The sequence below is a fragment of the Armigeres subalbatus genome, chromosome 1, assembly GCF_024139115.2.
Source record: "Armigeres subalbatus isolate Guangzhou_Male chromosome 1, GZ_Asu_2, whole genome shotgun sequence".
Taxonomy (NCBI): domain Eukaryota; kingdom Metazoa; phylum Arthropoda; class Insecta; order Diptera; family Culicidae; genus Armigeres; species Armigeres subalbatus.
In genome coordinates, this window is record NC_085139.1 from 230394584 (window position 1) to 230414538 (window position 19955).

General features: G+C 40.2%; 2 protein-coding genes across 3 annotated transcripts; one reads left to right on the forward strand and one right to left on the reverse strand.

Annotated features, from left to right (window-relative positions):
* The first annotated feature begins 3906 nt into the window (after positions 1–3906).
* Positions 3907–5352, forward strand: LOC134205854 (mitochondrial amidoxime-reducing component 1-like). Its single transcript, XM_062681497.1, has 3 exons — positions 3907–4186; positions 4271–5135; positions 5200–5352. The coding sequence occupies exons 1-3, from the start codon at positions 4177–4179 to the stop codon at positions 5303–5305; spliced, it is 981 nt and encodes a 326-aa protein (XP_062537481.1). The 5' UTR covers positions 3907–4176; the 3' UTR covers positions 5306–5352.
* A 45-nt stretch (positions 5353–5397) lies between these two features.
* Positions 5398–16668, reverse strand: LOC134205853 (mitochondrial amidoxime-reducing component 1-like). Of its 2 annotated transcripts, XM_062681496.1 has the most exons (6): positions 16387–16668; positions 16094–16133; positions 15712–15856; positions 14963–15646; positions 5743–5817; positions 5398–5680 (listed from the first exon to the last, which is right to left on the reverse strand). In XM_062681496.1, the coding sequence occupies exons 2-6, from the start codon at positions 16101–16103 to the stop codon at positions 5572–5574; spliced, it is 1023 nt and encodes a 340-aa protein (XP_062537480.1). In that variant the 5' UTR covers positions 16104–16133; positions 16387–16668; the 3' UTR covers positions 5398–5571. The 2 variants fall into 2 exon arrangements, with proteins under 2 accessions (XP_062537480.1, XP_062537479.1); XM_062681495.1 differs by lacking the exon at positions 16387–16668 and having other exon boundaries at positions 16094–16184.
* Between the last annotated feature and the right edge of the window lie 3287 nt (positions 16669–19955).

Genomic DNA, 19955 nt, shown 5'->3' on the forward strand with positions numbered 1-19955 from the left:
TCCCGGGAAATCCCGGGATCCCGGGATTTTTCGATATTTCCTTGAAAAGCTTATTTTTTGGTTTAAAAACGATTTTATGCAATGTTCAGGGCTAAAGTTTATATGTTAGAAAGGCCATATAATACTGATTTTAAATTGGAACTCAATTCAATTCTTTCGAAAAAAAAACGACTTCAAAAAGCAAATAATTTTCACGTTTTTCTCGGAAAGTAGAGTACCCTTTTGGAACCTTCCCGTATCACGGTAGATCACTTTGACGTGGTGTGTTGCGGTGTAAGATTTACCAAACAGAGCCCTAGCCTAATTTATTTTTTAGCTAGGGCAATAAGTTGTGGAAATTAAGGATTCATCGTAATTAGTCCCCGCTACCAACAGCAGTCTCAGAAATAAAACATAATTAATGTTACCTTGCAGACAGTTGAAAGACTCGAATTCCTTTTGTTTGATTGTATGCAACGGAAACAACTTTTCAAGCAATTAGTTAAAAAAACCTCGGTACCCGGTCCTAGGCTGAACTGCTGGAAAAATCGAGTTAGGGGTTTAAATACGTATTAACTCTTCTTGAACTGGTGAATGGTAGTGAGAGGAACACACGGAAGTTCTTATTACTGAACAAATTCTCTTGCTTGAAATGGTCTTGTAGACAGAGCTAAATCCCGCGTTTTAAGAGTTTAACTGGTGATATTCTAGAAGCAAGACAAGGATGTGGCTAGGGCTCCGAGGCATGGCCAAAAACAGTATTACTGTTCTGTTTTCTCAAGAAAGGATTGATAAGGGGCGCGCCTTCAATGGGACTGCTCTCTATGAAAGGTCTAAATAGCGGGACTTTGTCATGGTGGTCTTGAGAAAACAAAACAACAACTGTATCGAAACCGATACTGAATTACTTCTCAATAGCACTGGAGTAATTCGACATGCACTTAAACACTAAGGATACGGATAATGCTACAATAGATCTAATAATTGGTCGCAGTGGCACACCCGAACAGGAAAAAAAACCCTTTTGGAATATATGATCGCCGAGTCCGAGAAGAAGGGTTCGCTGGCGGTTGAAGTCGGCTTGACTGTTTGCATTGTTTTGAATATGCATTGGGTTTAAACAGTTTCTGGGATTGCATTCAATACGCTTGTGACGAAAGATGGAAGATGTGCAGTAGAATCGTACTGGGCCCATAACTTATTGGAGATATGGGAACCCCCTCACAAAGAAATTTTTTGTGAAATTATTATCGGAGCTCGATAATTTAGCGTAAGTTAACTCGATAATTTAACGATAATGGGGTTAATAGATTACGCGATTAAAGTTGTTATATAATTTTGACAGAAGCCGAGAATTGGACAAATTGATTGCAGCCTGTTTACCAGAGTTGATTTTGATCGAAGTGATACACCAAAAAAATAGGCAGAGCATCGGGAACGAACCAATTGTACTTGCGCATGTGATGGAAAGTTTGTTGTACGAACGTCGATTGGAAGGACATGAAGTGGATCAAGAATTGTTATGGAGGCAAGAAGCTCAGGAAGACTGACTCAATGTTGGGCGGCGCGAGGAGATTAGCAAGGCGAATATCAGCTAGTGTACACAATTACACAACTTTTCTGTAGACGGGAGATGGGTAGGAAGCAGGCGCCAAATAGATGTAGCTGATCTTGTACTGAAGATACTTGTCGTTTAATTAATAGAGAGCTGTAGCTGCTGGTAAAGTCAGTCAGTAGCCCTTTATTGAGTGGTATATAGAATCTAATATTTTTTGTGAAGGTGTTCTATTAACTCTCTCCGATATTTCCATGTCTGTTTCTCTCTTACTAATTTAATAATAGGATGATATCGATTGTGCATCACAAAGAACCTTGGCTCCATATACATGCCTGAGCCTACCAAATAAACAATCTTGGAAAAAAAAAATGTCTGATGGGAGGTTTTTATGATTTGAGTTTATCACCTAAGTTAGCTTTCACGTTCAAGACAAATAACTTTTGTAAGAAGAAAAATTACACTGTTTGCGAACCGGAAATGAAACAGTATTTTTTGTCCCGGTTATCCCGGGATTTTCGGGATTGCAAAAATAATATCCCGGGAATCGGGAAATCCCGAATTTTCTGAAATCCCGGGATTTTTTGTCCCGGGATGTCCCGGGATGGAAACTCTAATTTGTATTGAATTTGAATTTAATGTGGATTGGTTTTTGATTGGATTTGATTTGTATCGGATTTGAATTGTATTTGGACTGGATTTGGTATGGAATGAATTTGGATTAGATTCGTTTGGATTTGAATTTGGATTCGATTTGCATTGGATTGGATTTTGTTTTGATTTGAATTGGATTTAGATTGGATCTGAATTGAATTAAATTGGATTTAAATTGGATTTGCATATTTCATTCCTTTCGAATTGGATAGATATGTAAGCTTGAACTTGATTTGGATTTGGTTACGGTTCAAGCCGTAGGTTGATTGTATTACATTTTAAATCTTTTTAAAGAATTGAGAAGGGAGTTTTGAATTTCAATTTATTGGACTATAAAAAGTAGTCAGAAGATAGTTTGATGTGGATAATATTTGTTTAAGGATCAACAATATGAAGTTTTAAAGTCATTATACATTTATTACACTTCTGGAGAGTAGAGGTGGAGAAGAATGTAGTAGATAAGATCAGGTCTATAAAGTATCGAAAAAAAGTGATTTGATATTGATATAGTGATATTGATTTTTGTAATTTGAATACGCTCTTTTGGTATGTACTTCTTTCGAATGGGTAGCAAGCTACCTTATTTTGAAACATGTAGAATGGTCGTGTCAAAAGCGAAGAGCGAATCAGTTTGCTGAGTATTGTTGCGACGAACGGTCGAGACTAGAAATCTCGTCCGGGTCACGACAGTTTTATGATCCATATATTTTTCTTTGACGCATTAGCAGTACTTCCTCTATTTTAGTAGGATTACTGCTCCTGGTCTTTTTTTCTTATTTTTGTGAAACTTGTTTCATGAAAATCATTGTTGTTTGTGGTATTATCTACAAAAATGAAAAGAACGACTAACATTTTTTGATGTAACAAAATCGGATCAAAAACGTGATAAAATCTGGACGAGATAAAATTGGGTCGAAAACGGGAAAAAATCAAAATCGGGAAGTGACAAAATTAGGGCAATATTGTACTGAATATTAAGGTGTATTCTTCAAATAGTTTGGTTATATTTATACAATATTTATACAGGACCTGAAGAAATTCTGATACTTCAAAACTACTAGTCAAAATTTCTAAACTATCGCCTCAAAACTCTAATTACTACCATTATTGCAAGGATTGTCTAAACAAATCACTGCATTTGCGCATAACGAATGTTTATATTTTGCTACAATTCAAAACCGCCCAACACACCGATCGCTTAACTCATCTGAACCCCTGCACTGCACCCACACATCACCACCCAAAGAAGTATAGAAACAGTAGGGAATCATGATCTAAAATGCCCCTCGTAAGCCTTTTCGTTGTTATAGCCAATATAAACTGGTATACTGAATCATTTCAACACGCAGATAAAACATTTATAAAACTAAACGATCTCCTACTCAAGATTACTTGGCTTTATTGACTTTCTGAAGTATTTAATATTTGTTTAAAAATGGCCTTGGGTAAAAACGCGGTGGTGCAAACTGATACACTTGCATGCGAAATAAATGACAAAAGCATTGGTTGTTTGTAGACCTTATTGGATTGAACTTTCGGGTGAGTTTGAAGAACCACATCTCGATAAAAAGTATCTAATATTGAATTGTAATGGTAATAACTGCATAGAGGTGCCCTACAAAAGATTATATGAGTGATTTTTATAAGCCCATGGGTGGCTTTGCACTGTTTCTCCCCTACCTAAAACACCATGACCGGCATCGCGCGAAGCTAACGCAAATATCTTGGTCTTCTGAACAGATTTATTCTTATCTGTCTGAACGCTGGTGTCCATATGTAGATAGAGCTGCCACGCAAATCAGTCCGTAGTTATCATTTTTTTGCTCTTGTTCGTAAATACATCCCGGTATTATAGCGACGTATGAGTTGTTTACGCGCTAGAGGAATATTCACATGTGAGCGAACTGGAAGATTTGTCTTTTGTTCAACGATCACGTCGCCGCCAGTCGAGCCCGGACTGTGTGCAGCAAGGAAGGCGATAGCAAGCGATGTTCTCCAGTAGGTATCATTCGATGCAGCCAGTTATATAAATTGGAATATTTAATTGATAACGCCATTTTAATCAAATCTGCATGGGCGTAGAACTGGTCGAGGAAATCAGTGGACTCAGTCCATCTAAACAGGCCCTACTGGTAGCGGCCGGGATAGGGACGGTAACCGTTGGGGCGATTGGCGCCTATCACATCAAGCAGCGAATCGACAACACTCCGCCGAAGCGATGGCGCCGAGTTGGGGAAATCAACGAAATTTACGTTTACCCGGTCAAGTCCTGCGCCCCGATCCGGATGAGTCGGGTCATATGTTCGGATTTGGGACCGCAGCGGCACATGTTGCGCGATAGGATTTTCATGGTGACTAACTTGGAGGGCAAATGGGTCACGGCTAGGCAGAAACCGAAGATGGTGCTGATTCAACCGCAGTTTGATGACGGGTACAAAAATATGACTCTCTCCGCGCCGGGTATGGACGATATTACCATTTCGATAGAACCTTTGTTCCAGCAGGAGACGGTCAAGGGCGTAGTGTGGGGTTCAACGGTTCCAACCGTGGATTGTGGGGATGAGGTGGCGGAATGGTTTTCGACATATCTGCTGGATAAACCGAACGGCTACCGACTGAGATTCTATCCGTTGGATAAGACTTCCCGTAAGCAGTGTGCCGAGGACTCCGGAGCACTACAGGACGAGACTAGCTACATGTTGTTCAACACGGCGACGGTGGAGGATTTGAACGCGAAACTGGAGCAAAAGGTTACTGTCCTGCAGTTCAGACCTAGCTTCGTAGTGAAAGGACCTCCTGCCTATGCTGAGGATGGCTGGCGATGGGTGAAGATTGGCAATACGGTGTTCAAGTATGTGAAGCCATGCTTGAGATGTGTGTTTACGAACATTGATCCGGAGAAGGGAGTGAGCAGTGCCGATGGCCAGCCTTTGAAGACGTTGAAGAGGTAAGAATTTGAGAGTTCTTTTTCGCGGATAACATTGATTTTTGAACGACAATTTTGTTTCCAGCTACCGTAAAAAAGCAGAGTTTGGAGAAGCACCGGCATTTGGAATTCATCTTGGCCTCAGACTTAAAGGAGAAGTCAGTCTCGGTGATCCTGTTTATTATGGATAGCTTGTGTGCCTGTTACGTGGTGTTAATAAATTCGTTACTCATTTGCAGAGGGGAGTTTTCTTTCGTATTGAGTGACTCGCTTACACATAAAATATGATATTATTTGCATAGATAAAAGCAAAATACTGTAAAAAGATAAATAATCTTCCGACTTGGTGCAGTGTTTAACAATCATGTGATCAAGGCGTATATAAAAATAAAATAAAAATCTATGAATCAAGAATGGCAGCAGCAGTCGATGATGGCGGGGGCCTTGGGAGGGACTGTTAGCATCCGACGTAAACCGTTTCGCCCAGGCGAATTGTGCCAACCTTACGGATTCCCATCTGCATTCCAGCGACAGGTGAATCACCGAGACCAGGTTTTTTGCGGTAGCTAAATTATAAATTGAGAACGTTGAAGTAGAACACGGTAAAATATTAAAGCAATCCACTTACGATTTCAAAGTTTTGAGCGGCTCGCCTTGTGAACTGGGGATGCCCGTTTCCGGATCAACGTTGGTGAAGATGCATCTGTGAATTTGAGAGAAAATGTCAACATTGAGCTGTATCAATTGTTAATTGTAAAATTACCCGTTGCCAAGTTATATTTTCCGTTTGAAGGCAGAACACAGTAAGGAAACGAGCGATTAGTTTGGTAGTGAATATTATATTAAGGCAGCAAAATTATTCTTCACAAAAAATAGAAATTTTCCAAAGACAATTGATAACCAATGATATCAATTATTATAAGATACTAACCATCACCCACATTAGAGTGAAGAATCGATTCAAAATTCACCATAACAAAGATTGGAAAAAGCTTTCCCCAACGCTCTTCGCCACGCCAGAGCGGGAGGAGGGGTCTAAAACCATCATAAAAACCTCACGGCCTCGAAACGCCGGCATAATAATTTTCACGTCGATAGGTTCAGTAGTTTCTGAGTCTTATGCTCCAATAGACAGACAGACAAAAATTTCCTTTTCAAGACATTTCTGAACTTATTGTAATATGGAAATGCTAAAGTCATATTATAGATACACGTTTTCATATAGAATTGAAGGCGAAAACATAGATTAGACAGTGCCGTTGGTATGCTGCAGACATAAAGCATTTATGACGCGCACCTTTATCAAAGAAAACTTTCCATATGAAGACGATATAAATTGCATTAGTTTCCAAAAGAAATTCATTTAAATTTCCAGGACGTTCCAGAAGAATTCATTCAAATTTCCAGAGAAAATTCATTCGAATTTCCACAGAAAATAAATTCGAATTTCCAGAAAAAAAAACATTCGAATTTCCAAAGGGAAATTCATTCTGAATTTCCAAAGGGAAATTCATTCCGAATTTCCAAAGGGAAATTCATTTGAATTTCCAAAGGGAAATTCATTTGAATTTCCAAAGGGAAATTCATTTGAATTTCCAAAGGGAAATTCATTTGAATTTCCAAAGGGAAATTCATTCCTAATTTCCAAAGGGAAATTCATTCCGAATTTCTAAAGGGAAATTCATTCCGAATTTCCAAAGGGAAATCCATTCCGAATTTCCAAAGCAAATTCATTCCGAATCTACAAAGGGAAATTCATTTCGAATTTCCAAAGGGAAATTCATTTCAAATTTCCAAATGGAAATTCATTCTTAACGTCCAAATAGAAGTTAATTCCAAATTTCCAAAGAGGAATTCATTCCGAATTTCCAAAGGGAAATTCATTCCGAATTTCCAAAGGGATATTCATTCCGCATTTCCAAAGGAAAATTCATTCTGAATTTCCAAAGGGAAATTTTTTCCAAAGGAAATTCATTCCGAATTTCCAAAGGGAAATCCATTCCGAATTTCCAAAGGGAAATTCATTCCGAATTTCCAAAGGGAAATCCATTCCGAATTTCCAAAGGGAAATTCATTCCAATTCAAGAAATTCATTCCGAATTTCTAAAGGGAAATTCATTCCGAATTTCCAAAGGGAAATCCATTCCGAATTTCCAAAGCAAATTCATTCCGAATCTACAAAGGGAAATTCATTTCGAATTTCCAAAGGGAAATTCATTTCAAATTTCCAAATGGAAATTCATTCTTAACGTCCAAATAGAAGTTAATTCCAAATTTCCAAAGAGGAATTCATTCCGAATTTCCAAAGGGAAATTCATTCCGAATTTCCAAAGGGATATTCATTCCGCATTTCCAAAGGAAAATTCATTCTGAATTTCCAAAGGGAAATTTTTTCCAAAGGGAAATTCATTCCGAATTTCCAAAGGGAAATCCATTCCGAATTTCCAAAGGGAAATTCATTCCGAATTTCCAAAGGGAAATCCATTCCGAATTTCCAAAGGGAAATTCATTCCTAATTTCCAAAGGGAAATTCATTCCGAATTTCTAAAGGAAATTCATTCGAATTTCAAAGGAAATCCATTCCGAATTTCCAAAAGCAAATTCATTCGAATCTACAAAGGAAATTCATTTCGAATTTCAAAGGAAATTCATTTCAAATTTCCAAATGGAAATTCATTCTTAACGTCCAAATAGAAGTTAATTCCAAATTTCCAAAGAGGAATTCATTCCGAATTTCCAAAGGGAAATTCATTCCGAATTTCCAAAGGGATATTCATTCCGCATTTCCAAAGGAAAATTCATTCTGAATTTCCAAAGGGAAATTTTTTCCGAATTTCCAAAATGAAATTCATTCCGAATTTCCAAAGGGAAATTCATTCCGAATTTTCAAATAGGAGTTAATTCCAAATTTCCAAAGGAGAATTCATTCCGAATTTCCAAAGGGAAATTCATTCCGAATTTCCAAAGGGAAATTCATTCCGAATTTCCAAAGGGAAATTCATTCCGAATTTCCAAAGGGAAATTCATTTCGAATCTAAAAAGGGAAATTCATTTCGAATTTCCAAAGGAAATTCATTTCAAATTTCCAAAGGGAAATTCATTCTTAACGTCCAAATAGAAGTTAATTCCAAATTTCCAAAGAGGAATTCATTCCGAATTTCCAAAGATAAATTCATTCCTAATTTCCAAAGGGAAATCCATTCCGAATTTCCAAAGGGAAATTCATTCCGAATTTCCAAAGGGAAATTCATTCCGAATTACCGAAAAGAAATTCATTCCGAGAGAAATTCATTTCAAATTTCCAAAGGGAAATTCATTCTTAATCTCCAAATAGAAGTTAATTCCAAATTTCCAAAGGGGAATTCATTCCGAATTTCCAAAGGAAAATTCATTCCGAATTTCCAAAGGGAAATACATTTTTTTTTCCAGAGGGAAATCCATTCCGAATTTCCAAAGAGAAATTCATTCCGAATATCCAAAGGGAAATTCATTCCGAATTTCCAAAGGGAAATTCATTCCGAATTTCCAAGAGGAAATTCATTCCGAATTTCCAAAGAGAAATTCATTTCAAATTTCCAAAGGGAAATTCATTCTTAATTTCCAAATAGAAGTTAATTCCAAATTTCCAAAGGAGAATTCATTCCTAATTTCCAAAGGGAAATTAATTCCGAATTTCCAAAGGGAAATTCATTCCGAATTTCCAAAGGGAAATTCAATCCGAAATTCCAAAGGAAAATTCATTCCGAATTTCCAAGAGGAAATTCATTCCGAATTTCCAAAGAGAAATTCATTTCAAATTTCCAAAAGGAAATTCATTCTTAATTTCCAAATAGAAGTTAATTCCAAATTTCCAAAGGAGAATTCATTCCTAATTTCCAAAGGGAAATTAATTCCGAATTTCCAAAGGGAAATTCATTCCGAATTTCCAAAGGGAAATTCAATCCGAAATTCCAAAGGAAAATTCATTCCGAATTTCCAAGAGGAAATTCATTCCGAATTTCCAAAGAGAAATTCATTTCAAATTTACAAAAGGAAATTCATTCTTAATTTCCAAATAGAAGTTAATTCCGAATTTACAAAGGGAAATTCATTCCGATTTTCCAGAGAAATTCATTTGAATTTCCATAGGAAATTCATTCCGAGTTTCCAGAAGAAATTCATTCGAATTTCTAGAGGAAATTTATTCGAATTTCAGGAAATTCATTCAATTTCAGAGGAAATTCATTCGAATTTCAGGAAATTCATTCCAATTCAGGGAAATTCATTCAATTCAGGGAAATTCATTCGAATTTCCAGGAAAATTCATTCGAATTTCCAGGAAATTCATTCGAATTTCCAGGAAATTCATTCGAATTTCCAGGGAAATTCATTCCAATTTCCAGAGAAATTCATTCAATTCAGGAAATTCATTCAATTTCAGAAATTCATTCCAATTCAGGGAAATTCATTCGAATTTCCAGGAAATTCATTCAATTTCAGGGAAATTCATTCAATTCAGGAAATTCATTCCAATTCAGGAAATTCATTCAATTTCAGGAAATTCATTCCAATTTCCAGGGGAAATTTATTTAGAATTTCCAGGAAATTCATTCCAATTCAGGAAATTCATTTCGAATTCCCAGGAAAATTCATTCGATTTCCAGGAAATTCATTCAATTTCCAGAAATTCATTCAATTTCAGGGAAATTCATTCGAATTTCCAGGGAAATTCATTCCAATTTCAGGGAAATTCATTCAATTTCAGGGAAATTCATTCAATTCAGGAAATTCATTCAATTCAGGGAAATTCATTCAATTCAGGAAATTCATTCCAATTCAGGAAATTCATTCGAATTTCAGGAAATTCATTCAATTTCCAGGAAATTCATTCGAATTCAGGAAATTCATTCAATTCAGGGAAAAATTCATTCAATTTCCAGGAAATTCATTCAATTTCAGGAAATTCATTCAATTTCAGGGAAATTCATTCGAATTCCAGGAAATTCATTCAATTTCCAGGAAATTCATTCAATTTCAGGAAATTCATTCAATTTCAGGAAATTCATTCCAATTCAGGAAATTCATTCAATTTCCAGGAAATTCATTCAATTTCAGGAAATTCATTTCAATTTCCAGGGAAATTCATTCAATTTCAGGGAAATTCATTCAATTCAGGAAATTCATTTCAATTTCAGGGAAATTCATTCCAATTCAGGAAATTCATTTCAATTCAGGAAATTCATCTGAATTCAGGGAAATTCATTTCAATTCAGGGAAATTCATTCCAATTTCCAGGAAATTCATTCAATTCAGGGAAATTCATTCCAATTCAGGGAAATTCATTTCAATTTCCAGGGAAATTCATTTCCAATTCAGGAAATTCATTCAATTTCAGGGAAATTCATTGAATTTCAGGGAAATTCATTCCAATTCAGGAAATTCATTCCAATTCTCAGGAAATTCATTCCAATTTCAGGGAAATTCATTCCAATTCAGGAAATTCATTCAATTCTTCCAGGGAAATTCATTCAATTTCAGGGAAATTCATTCCAATTCAGGAAATTCATTCCAATTCAGGGGAAATTCATTTCAATTTCAGGAAATTCATTCAATTTCAGGAAATTCATTTCAATTCAGGAAATTCATTCAATTCAGGGAAATTCATTCCAATTCAGGAAATTCATTCGAATTCAGGAAATTCATTTCCAATTCCAGGGAAATTCATTCGAATTCCAGGAAATTCATTCGAATTTCAGGAAATTCATTCCAATTTCCAGGAAATTCATTCAATTTCAATGGAAATTCATTCAATTCAATGGAAATTCATTCAATTCAATGGAAATTCATTTCAACTTCAATGGAAATTCATTCCAATTTCCAATGGAAATTCATTCAATTTCAATGGAAATTCATTTCAATTTCAGGGAAATTCATTCCAATTTCCAGGAAATTCATTTCAATTTCAGGGAAATTCATTTCCAATTCAGGAAATTTATTTGAATTTCCAGGAAATTCATTTCAATTTCCAGGAAATTCATTCGAATTTCCAGGAAATTCATTCGAATTTCAGAGGAAAATTCATTTAATTTCAGAAATTCATTTAATTTCAGAGGAAATTCATTCAATTTCAGGGAAATTCATTCAATTTCAGGAAATTCATTCAATTTCCAGGAAATTCATTCGAATTTCAGGGAAATTCATTCAATTCAGGGAAATTCATTCAATTTCAGGGAAATTCATCTGAATTCAGGGAAATTCATTCCAATTTCAGGGAAATTCATTCCAATTTCAGGGAAATTCATTTCCAATTCAGGAAATTGTTCAATTCAGGAAATTCATTTCAATTCAGGAAATTCATTCCAATTTCAGGGAAATTCATTCAATTTCAGGAAATTCATTCAATTTCAGGAAATTCATTCGAATTCAGGGAAATTCATTTCAATTTCAGGAAATTCATTTCAATTCCAGGAAATTCATTTCCAATTCAGGAAATTCGTTCAATTTCAGGGAAATTCATTCAATTCAGGAAATTCATTCAATTCAGGGAAATTCATTCCAATTCAGGGAAATTCATTCAATTTCAGGGAAATTCATTTCAATTTCAGGAAATTCATTTCAATTCAGGGAAATTCATTTCCAATTCAGGAAATTCATTTCAATTTCAGGAAATTCATTCGAATTTCCAGGAAATTCATTCGAATTCAGGGAAATTCATTTCAATTTCAGGAAATTCATTTCAATTCAGAAATTCATTTCAATTCAGAAATTCATTCCAATTTCAGGAAATTCATTCAATTCAGGAAATTCATTCCAATTTCCAGGAAATTCATTTCCAATTCAGGAAATTCATTCAATTTCCAGGGAAATTCATCTGAATTTCAGGAAATTCATTCCAATTCAGGGAAATTCATTCAATTCAGGAAATTCATTTCCAATTCAGGAAATTCATTCGAATTTCAGGAAATTCATTTCCAATTCAGGAAATTCATTTCAATTCAATGGAAATTCATTTCGAATTTCAGAAATTCATTCGAATTCAATGGAAATTCATTCAATTTCAATGGAAATTCATTCAATTTCAATGGAAATTCATTCAATTTCAATGGAAATTCATTTCAATTTCCAGGAAATTCATTCCAATTTCAATGGAAATTCATTCAATTTCAGGGAAATTCATTCGAATTTCAGGGAAATTCATTGTTTCAATTCAGGAAATTCATTCGAATTTCAGGAAATTTGTTCAATTCAGGGAAATTCATTTCAATTCAGGGAAATTCATTCGAATTTCAGGAAATTCATTCGAATTCAGGGAAATTCATTCGAATTTCCAGGAAATTCATTTCCAATTTCAGGAAATTCATTCAATTTCCAGGAAATTCATTCAATTTCCAGGAAATTCATTCAATTTCAGGAAATTCATTCAATTCAGGAAATTCATCTGAATTTCAGGAAATTCATTCCAATTTCCAGGAAATTCATTCAATTCAGGAAATTCATTTCCAATTCAGGGAAAATTCATTTCAATTTCAGGAAATTCATTCCAATTCAGGAAATTCATTCAATTTCAGGAAATTCATTCAATTTCCAGAAATTCATTCCAATTTCGAGGAAATTCATTCAATTTCAGGGAAATTCAATTCCAATTCAATTCAGGAAATTCATTTCCAATTCAGGAAATTCATTCCAATTTCAGGAAATTCATTCAATTCAGGAAATTCATTTCAATTCAGGGAAATTCATTCAATTTCAGAAATTCATTCCAATTCAGGGAAATTCATTCGAATTCAGAGGAAATTCAATTTCCAATTCAGAGGAAATTCTGAGAGTTCATTCAATTTCAGGAAATTCATTCAATTTCAGGAAATTCATTTCAATTCAGGAAATTCATTCCAATTTCAGGAAATTCATTTCAATTTCAGGAAATTCATTTCGAATTTCAGGGAAATTCATTCAATTTCAGGAAATTCATTCCAATTCAGGGAAATTCAATTTCTGAATTGGAAATTTCCCTGGGAATTGAACAATTTCTGAAATTGGAATGAATTTCCCTGAATTGGAATGAATTTCCCTGGAATGAAATTCGAATTTCCTGAATTGAAATGAATTCTGAATTGAATGAATTTCCCTGAATTCCTGGAACAATTTCCTGGAAATTGAATGGATCTCTGGAAATTCGAATAAATTCCTCTGGAAAATCGAATGCATTACCTCTGAAATTCGAATGAATTTCCTCTGAAATTGGAATGAATTTCTCTGAATTCGAATAATTCTGGAAATTGAATATCTTCCTGGAAATTCAGAATAATTCCCTCTGGAAATTCAAATGCATTTCCTCTGGAAATTCGAATGAGTTTTCTCTGGAAATACGCTTTTTGAATTATAGCTTTTGTAATACTGGACCGATTTCCAATGCGTTCTCGCGAAACAAATACTTAAGAGCTTGTGGAAAAAATTGAAACCATTAAATTCTATTTGATTTTGTGTGTCTACTTCACAGTGAATTTCGATTTAAGCAATTTCTATGACTTCTTGCTATGTAGATTGAAAAAATGTTTGCACTATTCAAACCGTTAGAAGAAAACGTTTTTTTTTTTTTCGAGGAAAAACCTCAATAAGTTTTGATCCGCATGAGATGTGGCAACGCTAAGTCCATACAAAGTTGCGCCCTGCAACGCTCAAAAAGTGGTATGAACATCAAAAGATATTTTAGTTACCAGATAAAGATTGGCGCTTCGGTTCCCTTTGTTCTGCTGTCCGAAACATATGTGGTATCTAACTGTCAAATCGTATGTATTTTTCATTCATTGACATTTAGAACCCCTATCCTCGCCAGTAAAAGATGTTCCGGACAGCGACGACAGCGACAATATTTATCTTGTGACTAAAATATCTTTTTGAACATCACATTGCTGAAAAATTTTAAACAAAAAAGTTAGAGCCAAAATATGCTAAATATTTTAAGGGTTACCCTAAGTAAACTTGGGAAAAATGCTCTAAATCAGTCAATTTAAGCTACAGAAATATTTTTTTCAGCTAGATTCTTGAAAACTGGCTTAACTACAATTTCGCGGAATATTTTATACCCGTACCTCCGTCTTCAGTGTCTCGGCCTTAGACGGCCAGAAGACGGCCTTACTGTTGAGGTCTAAATACGTATCTGTCAAGATACAATTAAGTGGTGCAATTCAATGGGATTGTACAAACTCGTCTTATGACAAGTGAAGACATTCCACTAAAAATCCCAAAATAATTTTCTTAATTAAAATTAATGTCCAAGTCGGGTGGTTTGAATATAAATCAAGAGAACGTATCCTTTTCTTATTATTTTCGCCTTTCTCGTATGCTAAGTGTAACAAAAAGCTACGGTACGATCACTATTTTTTTGAGATTTGTGCTAACGCAAGAACTGTATCACACACACAAAAACGCGACGCGAGACTGGACACAAATAACTGTTTATTGGATGCCCGAAGCCCCAAGGTTTTATGTAGATATCAATCGACTCAGCTTGACGAATTGATTCGATGCCTGTGTGTATGTGCGCTAAAACTCATGCTCACTTTTTTGGCACAATCCTTAACCGATTTGCTGGCATTCGATGTGAAATCTAGCTCGTTTGTTGCCTATAGAAAAAAGGCAGATCAGACTATGGGCTCACAAGTTTATGAGAAAGGCATCAAGAGGTGTATAATTGAGGTTTTTTTTACTGTTGCAATATGATTTATTATTGCGCAATAAAGAAATCATGTAGCCTCTAATTGATATTCCTTATTACTTTTTGACAGAACAATGACTGATAACGGCAAAGCCAACAACAGATAACCACGTCCAAAGCAATATTCAAATAACACACTATCGGTTTGACTCACCTGGTGCACGGTTTGATATTCTTGTATATCGTCTCTCCAATCTTAATCCATTTCCAATCATCTTCTTCAAAAGCTCCCGGTCCTTTCACCACAATATTCGGCCTGTACTGCAATGCCGTCACCGGCCTTTCTATTCGCGAGTTCACGTCCGTCACCGAAGCCTCCGAAATCAACATATAACTGGTGGCGTCGTGCAGAGCCCCCGAGTCCCTCGGAGTCAGCTTCAGGTGGATTCTGTTCTTCTCCCTCACATCGCGTGTCGGGTAGTCCAGCGGATAGAACACCAAGCGCAAACCAAAGTCCTCGCTAAGAAGGAACCGCGACAACCACCGAGCCACCTCCTCGCCGCAATCCACTGCCGTTACGGTTTGGCCCCAAACGGACGCCTTGATTGGTTCAACCGTAAGCTGCCGCTTTACGTCCACACTGATGTCCATCATCCCCGGTGCGGAGAGGGTCATCGTTTCGTACTTGTCGTCGAATCGGGGCTGCACCATCACCAGCGTTGGGTGGCTGCGCCCGGTGATGAAGGTCCCGTCCGTTTGCACCACCATGAAGATGCGATCCCGGAGAAGACCAAGCTGGGGTCCCAGATTGGAGCAGTTGATTTCCGTGACGCGTATGGAGCCGCATGACTTGATGGGATAGACGTGAAGATCGGTTACCTCGCCTACCCGGCGCCATCTGAGGAATGTGACATTTTGATGCGTAATTTGTTGTCTAAAATTCTGGACGAATCAGAAACTCACTGTTTGGGCGGTAGATTTTCCAGGTAACGCGACGCCAACTTGTAGACTCCGTATCCTGCTAGGGTGGCCGCCCCAATTCCTGCTGCCAGCAGCAAAGCATTGCGGGTGGTGCTCCCACTGCCGGAGCCCGTCTCGTCAACCAGCTCTATTTTCAGTTTCACAAAAGGAACTTCTTCGTTAGATCAAAGCAATAATCAAAGAGGGGTGAATTCAAATTCGAAATGATTTGGATTGGAAGCGTGATCAAAATTTTACCCATGCGATTATAATTCCAATTGGATTAGCAGTGTAGATGGATGGAAGAACGTGAAAAATGAGTCGAATTGTTGGCAATGAGATTTCTACTCTGGATTTATTTAGGGGAAAAGGTCAGGTAACTTACTGGATATCATCTCCGGTTCGGGTCCCTTAGCAATGTGATGCTTGAATGTGAATGGAATCGAGCAGAAATCAATCATTAGAAATGCAATTGAGTGTATCTAAGTTAAAAGTGCGATAAGACTAGCGCCGTACCACCGTAGTCATCTGTCAGAGACTAGGAGGTGATAATAGAATGAGCCAATCTTGCTTCACATTGTAACTTAGCTGTGTGTAACATCTACGCGTAAGATGCAGTAGCGTCTAATACATTACGCGTCAGGTTTCTAGTACTATAGATTAGACACAGTTACTTACTTGTTTTCGCTCGCAGAATTGCACTACACTTTGAACAAGTTGTGAATCCGAGCCGAAAGACGGAAGACAACTGGTGAAACTGGACGAGATACAACCACGATAAGGTATCTAGGACCGACCACCGAAGGAGACGACCCTCTTCCAGGTCTTATCTCTGTGATAAGTTATCGACCTAATAAAAGCGATTGTTATTGGATTGTCTTCGCTGGTTCACCGGTGTTTTTTTTTTCACGACGTATGTGCTGAAGCATAGAATGTTGATAGAAATTTTGCAAACAAACGAAATGATGTATGTCACTTGGGGTTAATGGAATACAATATGAAGGCTTTATTTGTGTTGGAGAAAATAGAAGTGTTGCTAGAAGATGTGAAGACAAGATTTTCTGTTTATAGCCTAATAAAGTATACAAAATGTTTGGATTTGAATCTTTCTTACTTGGTACTTGAAGCTTCTGGCAGGTTCCAACTAAACGAAATGAGGACGGCGGAGAGGACCGCTTCAATGCCACGAGCCTGGCAGGTTTACGCAGCGGTATGGATTTGATTATTCGGAAACCAACTCACCAGTTGTAAAATTGGACACCCTACGTGCATCTCTGTCTATGGCAAACCATGAGAGGATGGCAGTCCATTAGATGGACGTAAAGTCTGCCTTCCTCAATGGAACGATTTCGTGGGAAATTTTCATGGTTCCACCGGAGGGCTTTGGACAGGGAAGCGGCCTAGTCTGTCTCTTGAAAGGAGGCTTCCAGGCCTCTTGAAAGGAGGCTTCCGAGCCTCTTGAAAGGAGGCTTCCAGACCTCTTTAAAGGTGGCTTCCGAGCCTCTTGAAAGGAGGCTTCCGAGTCTCTTGAAAGGAGAGCTTCCAGGCCTCTTGAAGGAGGCTTCGAGGCCTCTTGAAGGAGGCTTCCGGGCCTCTTGAAGAGGCTTCCGAGGCCTCTTGAAGGAGGCTTCCAGGCCTCTTGAAGGAGGCTGAGGCCTCTTGAAGGAGGCTTCCAGGCCTCTTGAAGGGAGGCTTCTGAAGGCCTCTTGAAGGCCGAGCCTCTTGAAGGGCTTCAGGCCTCTTGAAGGAGGCTGGGCCTCTTGAAGGAGGCTTCCAGGCCTCTTGAAGGAGGCTTCCGAGGCCTCTTGAAGGAGGCTTGGGCCTCTTGAAGGAGGCTGGGCCTCTTGAAGGAGGCTTCCAGGCCTCTTGAAGGAGGCTTGAGGGCCTCTTGAAGGAGGCTTCCGGGCCTCTTGAAGGAGGCTTCCGGGCCTCTTGAAGGGGCTGGGCCTCTTGAAGGAGGCTGGGGCCTCTTGAGGAGGCTTCCGGGCCTCTTGAAGGGAGGCTGGGGCCTCTTGAAGGAGGCTGGGGCCTCTTGAAGGAGGCTTCCGGGCCTCTTGAAGGAGGCTGGGCCTCTTGAGGAGGCTTGAGGCCTCTTGAAGGAGGCTGGGCCTCTTGAGAGGAGGCTTCCAGGCCTCTTGAAAGGGAGGCTGGCGGGCCTCTTGAAAGGAGGCTTCCGGGCCTCTTGAAGGAGGCTGGGCCTCTTGAAGGGCTGGCAGGCCTCTTGAAGGAGGCTGGGGCCTCTTGAAGGAGGCTGGAGCCTCTTGAAGGGAGGCTTCCAGGCCTCTTGAAGGGCTTCCTGAGCCTCTTGAAGGAGGCTTCGAGGCCTCTTGAGGAGGCTGGGCCTCTTGAAGGAGGCTTCTGAGGCCTCTTGAAGGAGGCTTCCGGGCCTCTTGAAAGGGAGGCTTCCGGGCCTCTTGAAGGAGGCCTGAGCCTCTTGAAGGAGGCTTCCGGGCCTCTTGAAGGGAGCTGGGCCTCTTGAAGGAGGCTGGGCCCCTCTTGAGAGGAGGCTTCCCGGGGCCTCTTGAAGGAGGCTTCCGGGCCTCTTGAAGGAGGCTTCCAGGCCTCTTGAAGGAGGCTTTGAGGCCTCTTGAAGGAGGCTGAGCCTCTTGAAGGAGGCTTCCAGGCCTCTTGAAGGGAGGCTGAGGCCTCTTGAAGGAGGCTGGCCTCTTGAAGGAGGCTTCCGAGCCTCTTGAAGGAGGCTGGGGGGCCTCTTGAAGGGGTGAGGCCTCTTGAGAGGGAGGCTGGGCCTCTTGAAGGAGGCTTCCGGGCCTCTTGAAGGAGGCTGGGCCTCTTGAAGGAGGCTTCCAGGCCTCTTGAAGGAGGCTGAGCCTCTTGAAGGAGGCTGAGGCCTCTTGAAGGGGCTGGGCCTCTTGAAGGAGGCTTCCGGGCCTCTTGAAGGGCTTCCGGGCCTCTTGAAGGAGGCTTCGGGCCCTCTTGAAGGAGGCTTCCGGGCCTCTTGAAGGAGGGGGCCTCTTGAAGGGGCTGGGCCTCTTGAAGGAGGCTGAGGCCTCTTGAAGGAGGCTGGGCCTCTTGAAGGAGGCTGGGGCCTCTTGAAGGAGGCTGGGCCTCTTGAAGGAGGCTTCTGAGCCTCTTGAGGAGGCTGGGAGCCTCTTGAAGGGAGGCCTCTTGAAGGAGGCTGGGCCTCTTGAAGGGAGCTGGGCCTCTTGAAGGAGGCTGAGGCCTCTTGAAGGAGGCTTCCGGGCCCTCTTGAAGGAGGCTTCTGGGCCTCTTGAAGGAGGCTGAGGCCTCTTGAAGGAGGCTGAGGCCTCTTGAAAGGAGGCTTTGGGGCCCTCTTGAAGGAGGCTTCCAGGCCTCTTGAAGGAGGCTTTGGGGCCTCTTGAAGGAGGCTTCCAGGCCTCTTGAAGGAGGCTGAGCCTCTTGAGGAGGCTGGGCCTCTTGAAGGAGCTGGGCCTCTTGAAAGGAGGCTTCCCGGGGCCTCTTGAGAGGGCTGGGGCCTCTTGAAAGGAGGCTGGGCCTCTTGAAGGAGGCTTCCGAGGCCTCTTGAAGGGAGGCTGAGGCCTCTTGAAGGGAGGCCCCGGGCCTCTTGAAGGGCTTCCGGGCCTCTTGAAGGGAGGCTTCCGGAGCCCTCTTGAAAGGAGGCTTCCGGGCCTCTTGAAGGAGGCTGGGCCTCTTGAAGGAGCTTCCGGGCCTCTTGAAGAGGAGGCTGGGCCTCTTGAAGGAGGCTGGGCCTCTTGAAGGAGCTGAGGCCTCTTGAAGGAGGCTTCAGGCCTCTTGAGGAGGCTTTGAGCCTCTTGAAGGGAGGCTTCCAGGCCTCTTGAAGGAGGCTGGCCTCTTGAAGGAGGCTGGGCCTCTTGAAAGGAGGCTGAGGCCTCTTGAAGGGCTGAGCCTCTTGAAGGGGCTTGAGGCCTCTTGAAGGAGGCTGGGCCTCTTGAAGGAGGCTTCCAGGCCTCTTGAAGGAGGCTGGAGCCTCTTGAGGAGGCTGAGCCTCTTGAAGGAGGCTTCCGGGGCCTCTTGAGAGGGCTTCCGGGCCTCTTGAAGGAGGCCCGGGCCTCTTGAAGGAGGGCTGGGCCTCTTGAAAGGAGGCTCTTGAGGCCTCTTGAAGGAGGCTTCCGGGCCTCTTGAGAGGGAGGCTTCCGGGCCTCTTGAAGGAGGCCGGGCCTCTTGAGAGGAGGCTGGGGCCTCTTGAAGGGAGGCCCGGGCCTCTTGAAGGGCTGGGGCCTCTTGAAGGAGGCTGGGCCTCTTGAAGGAGGCTTCCGGGCCTCTTGAGGAGGCCAGGCCTCTTGAGA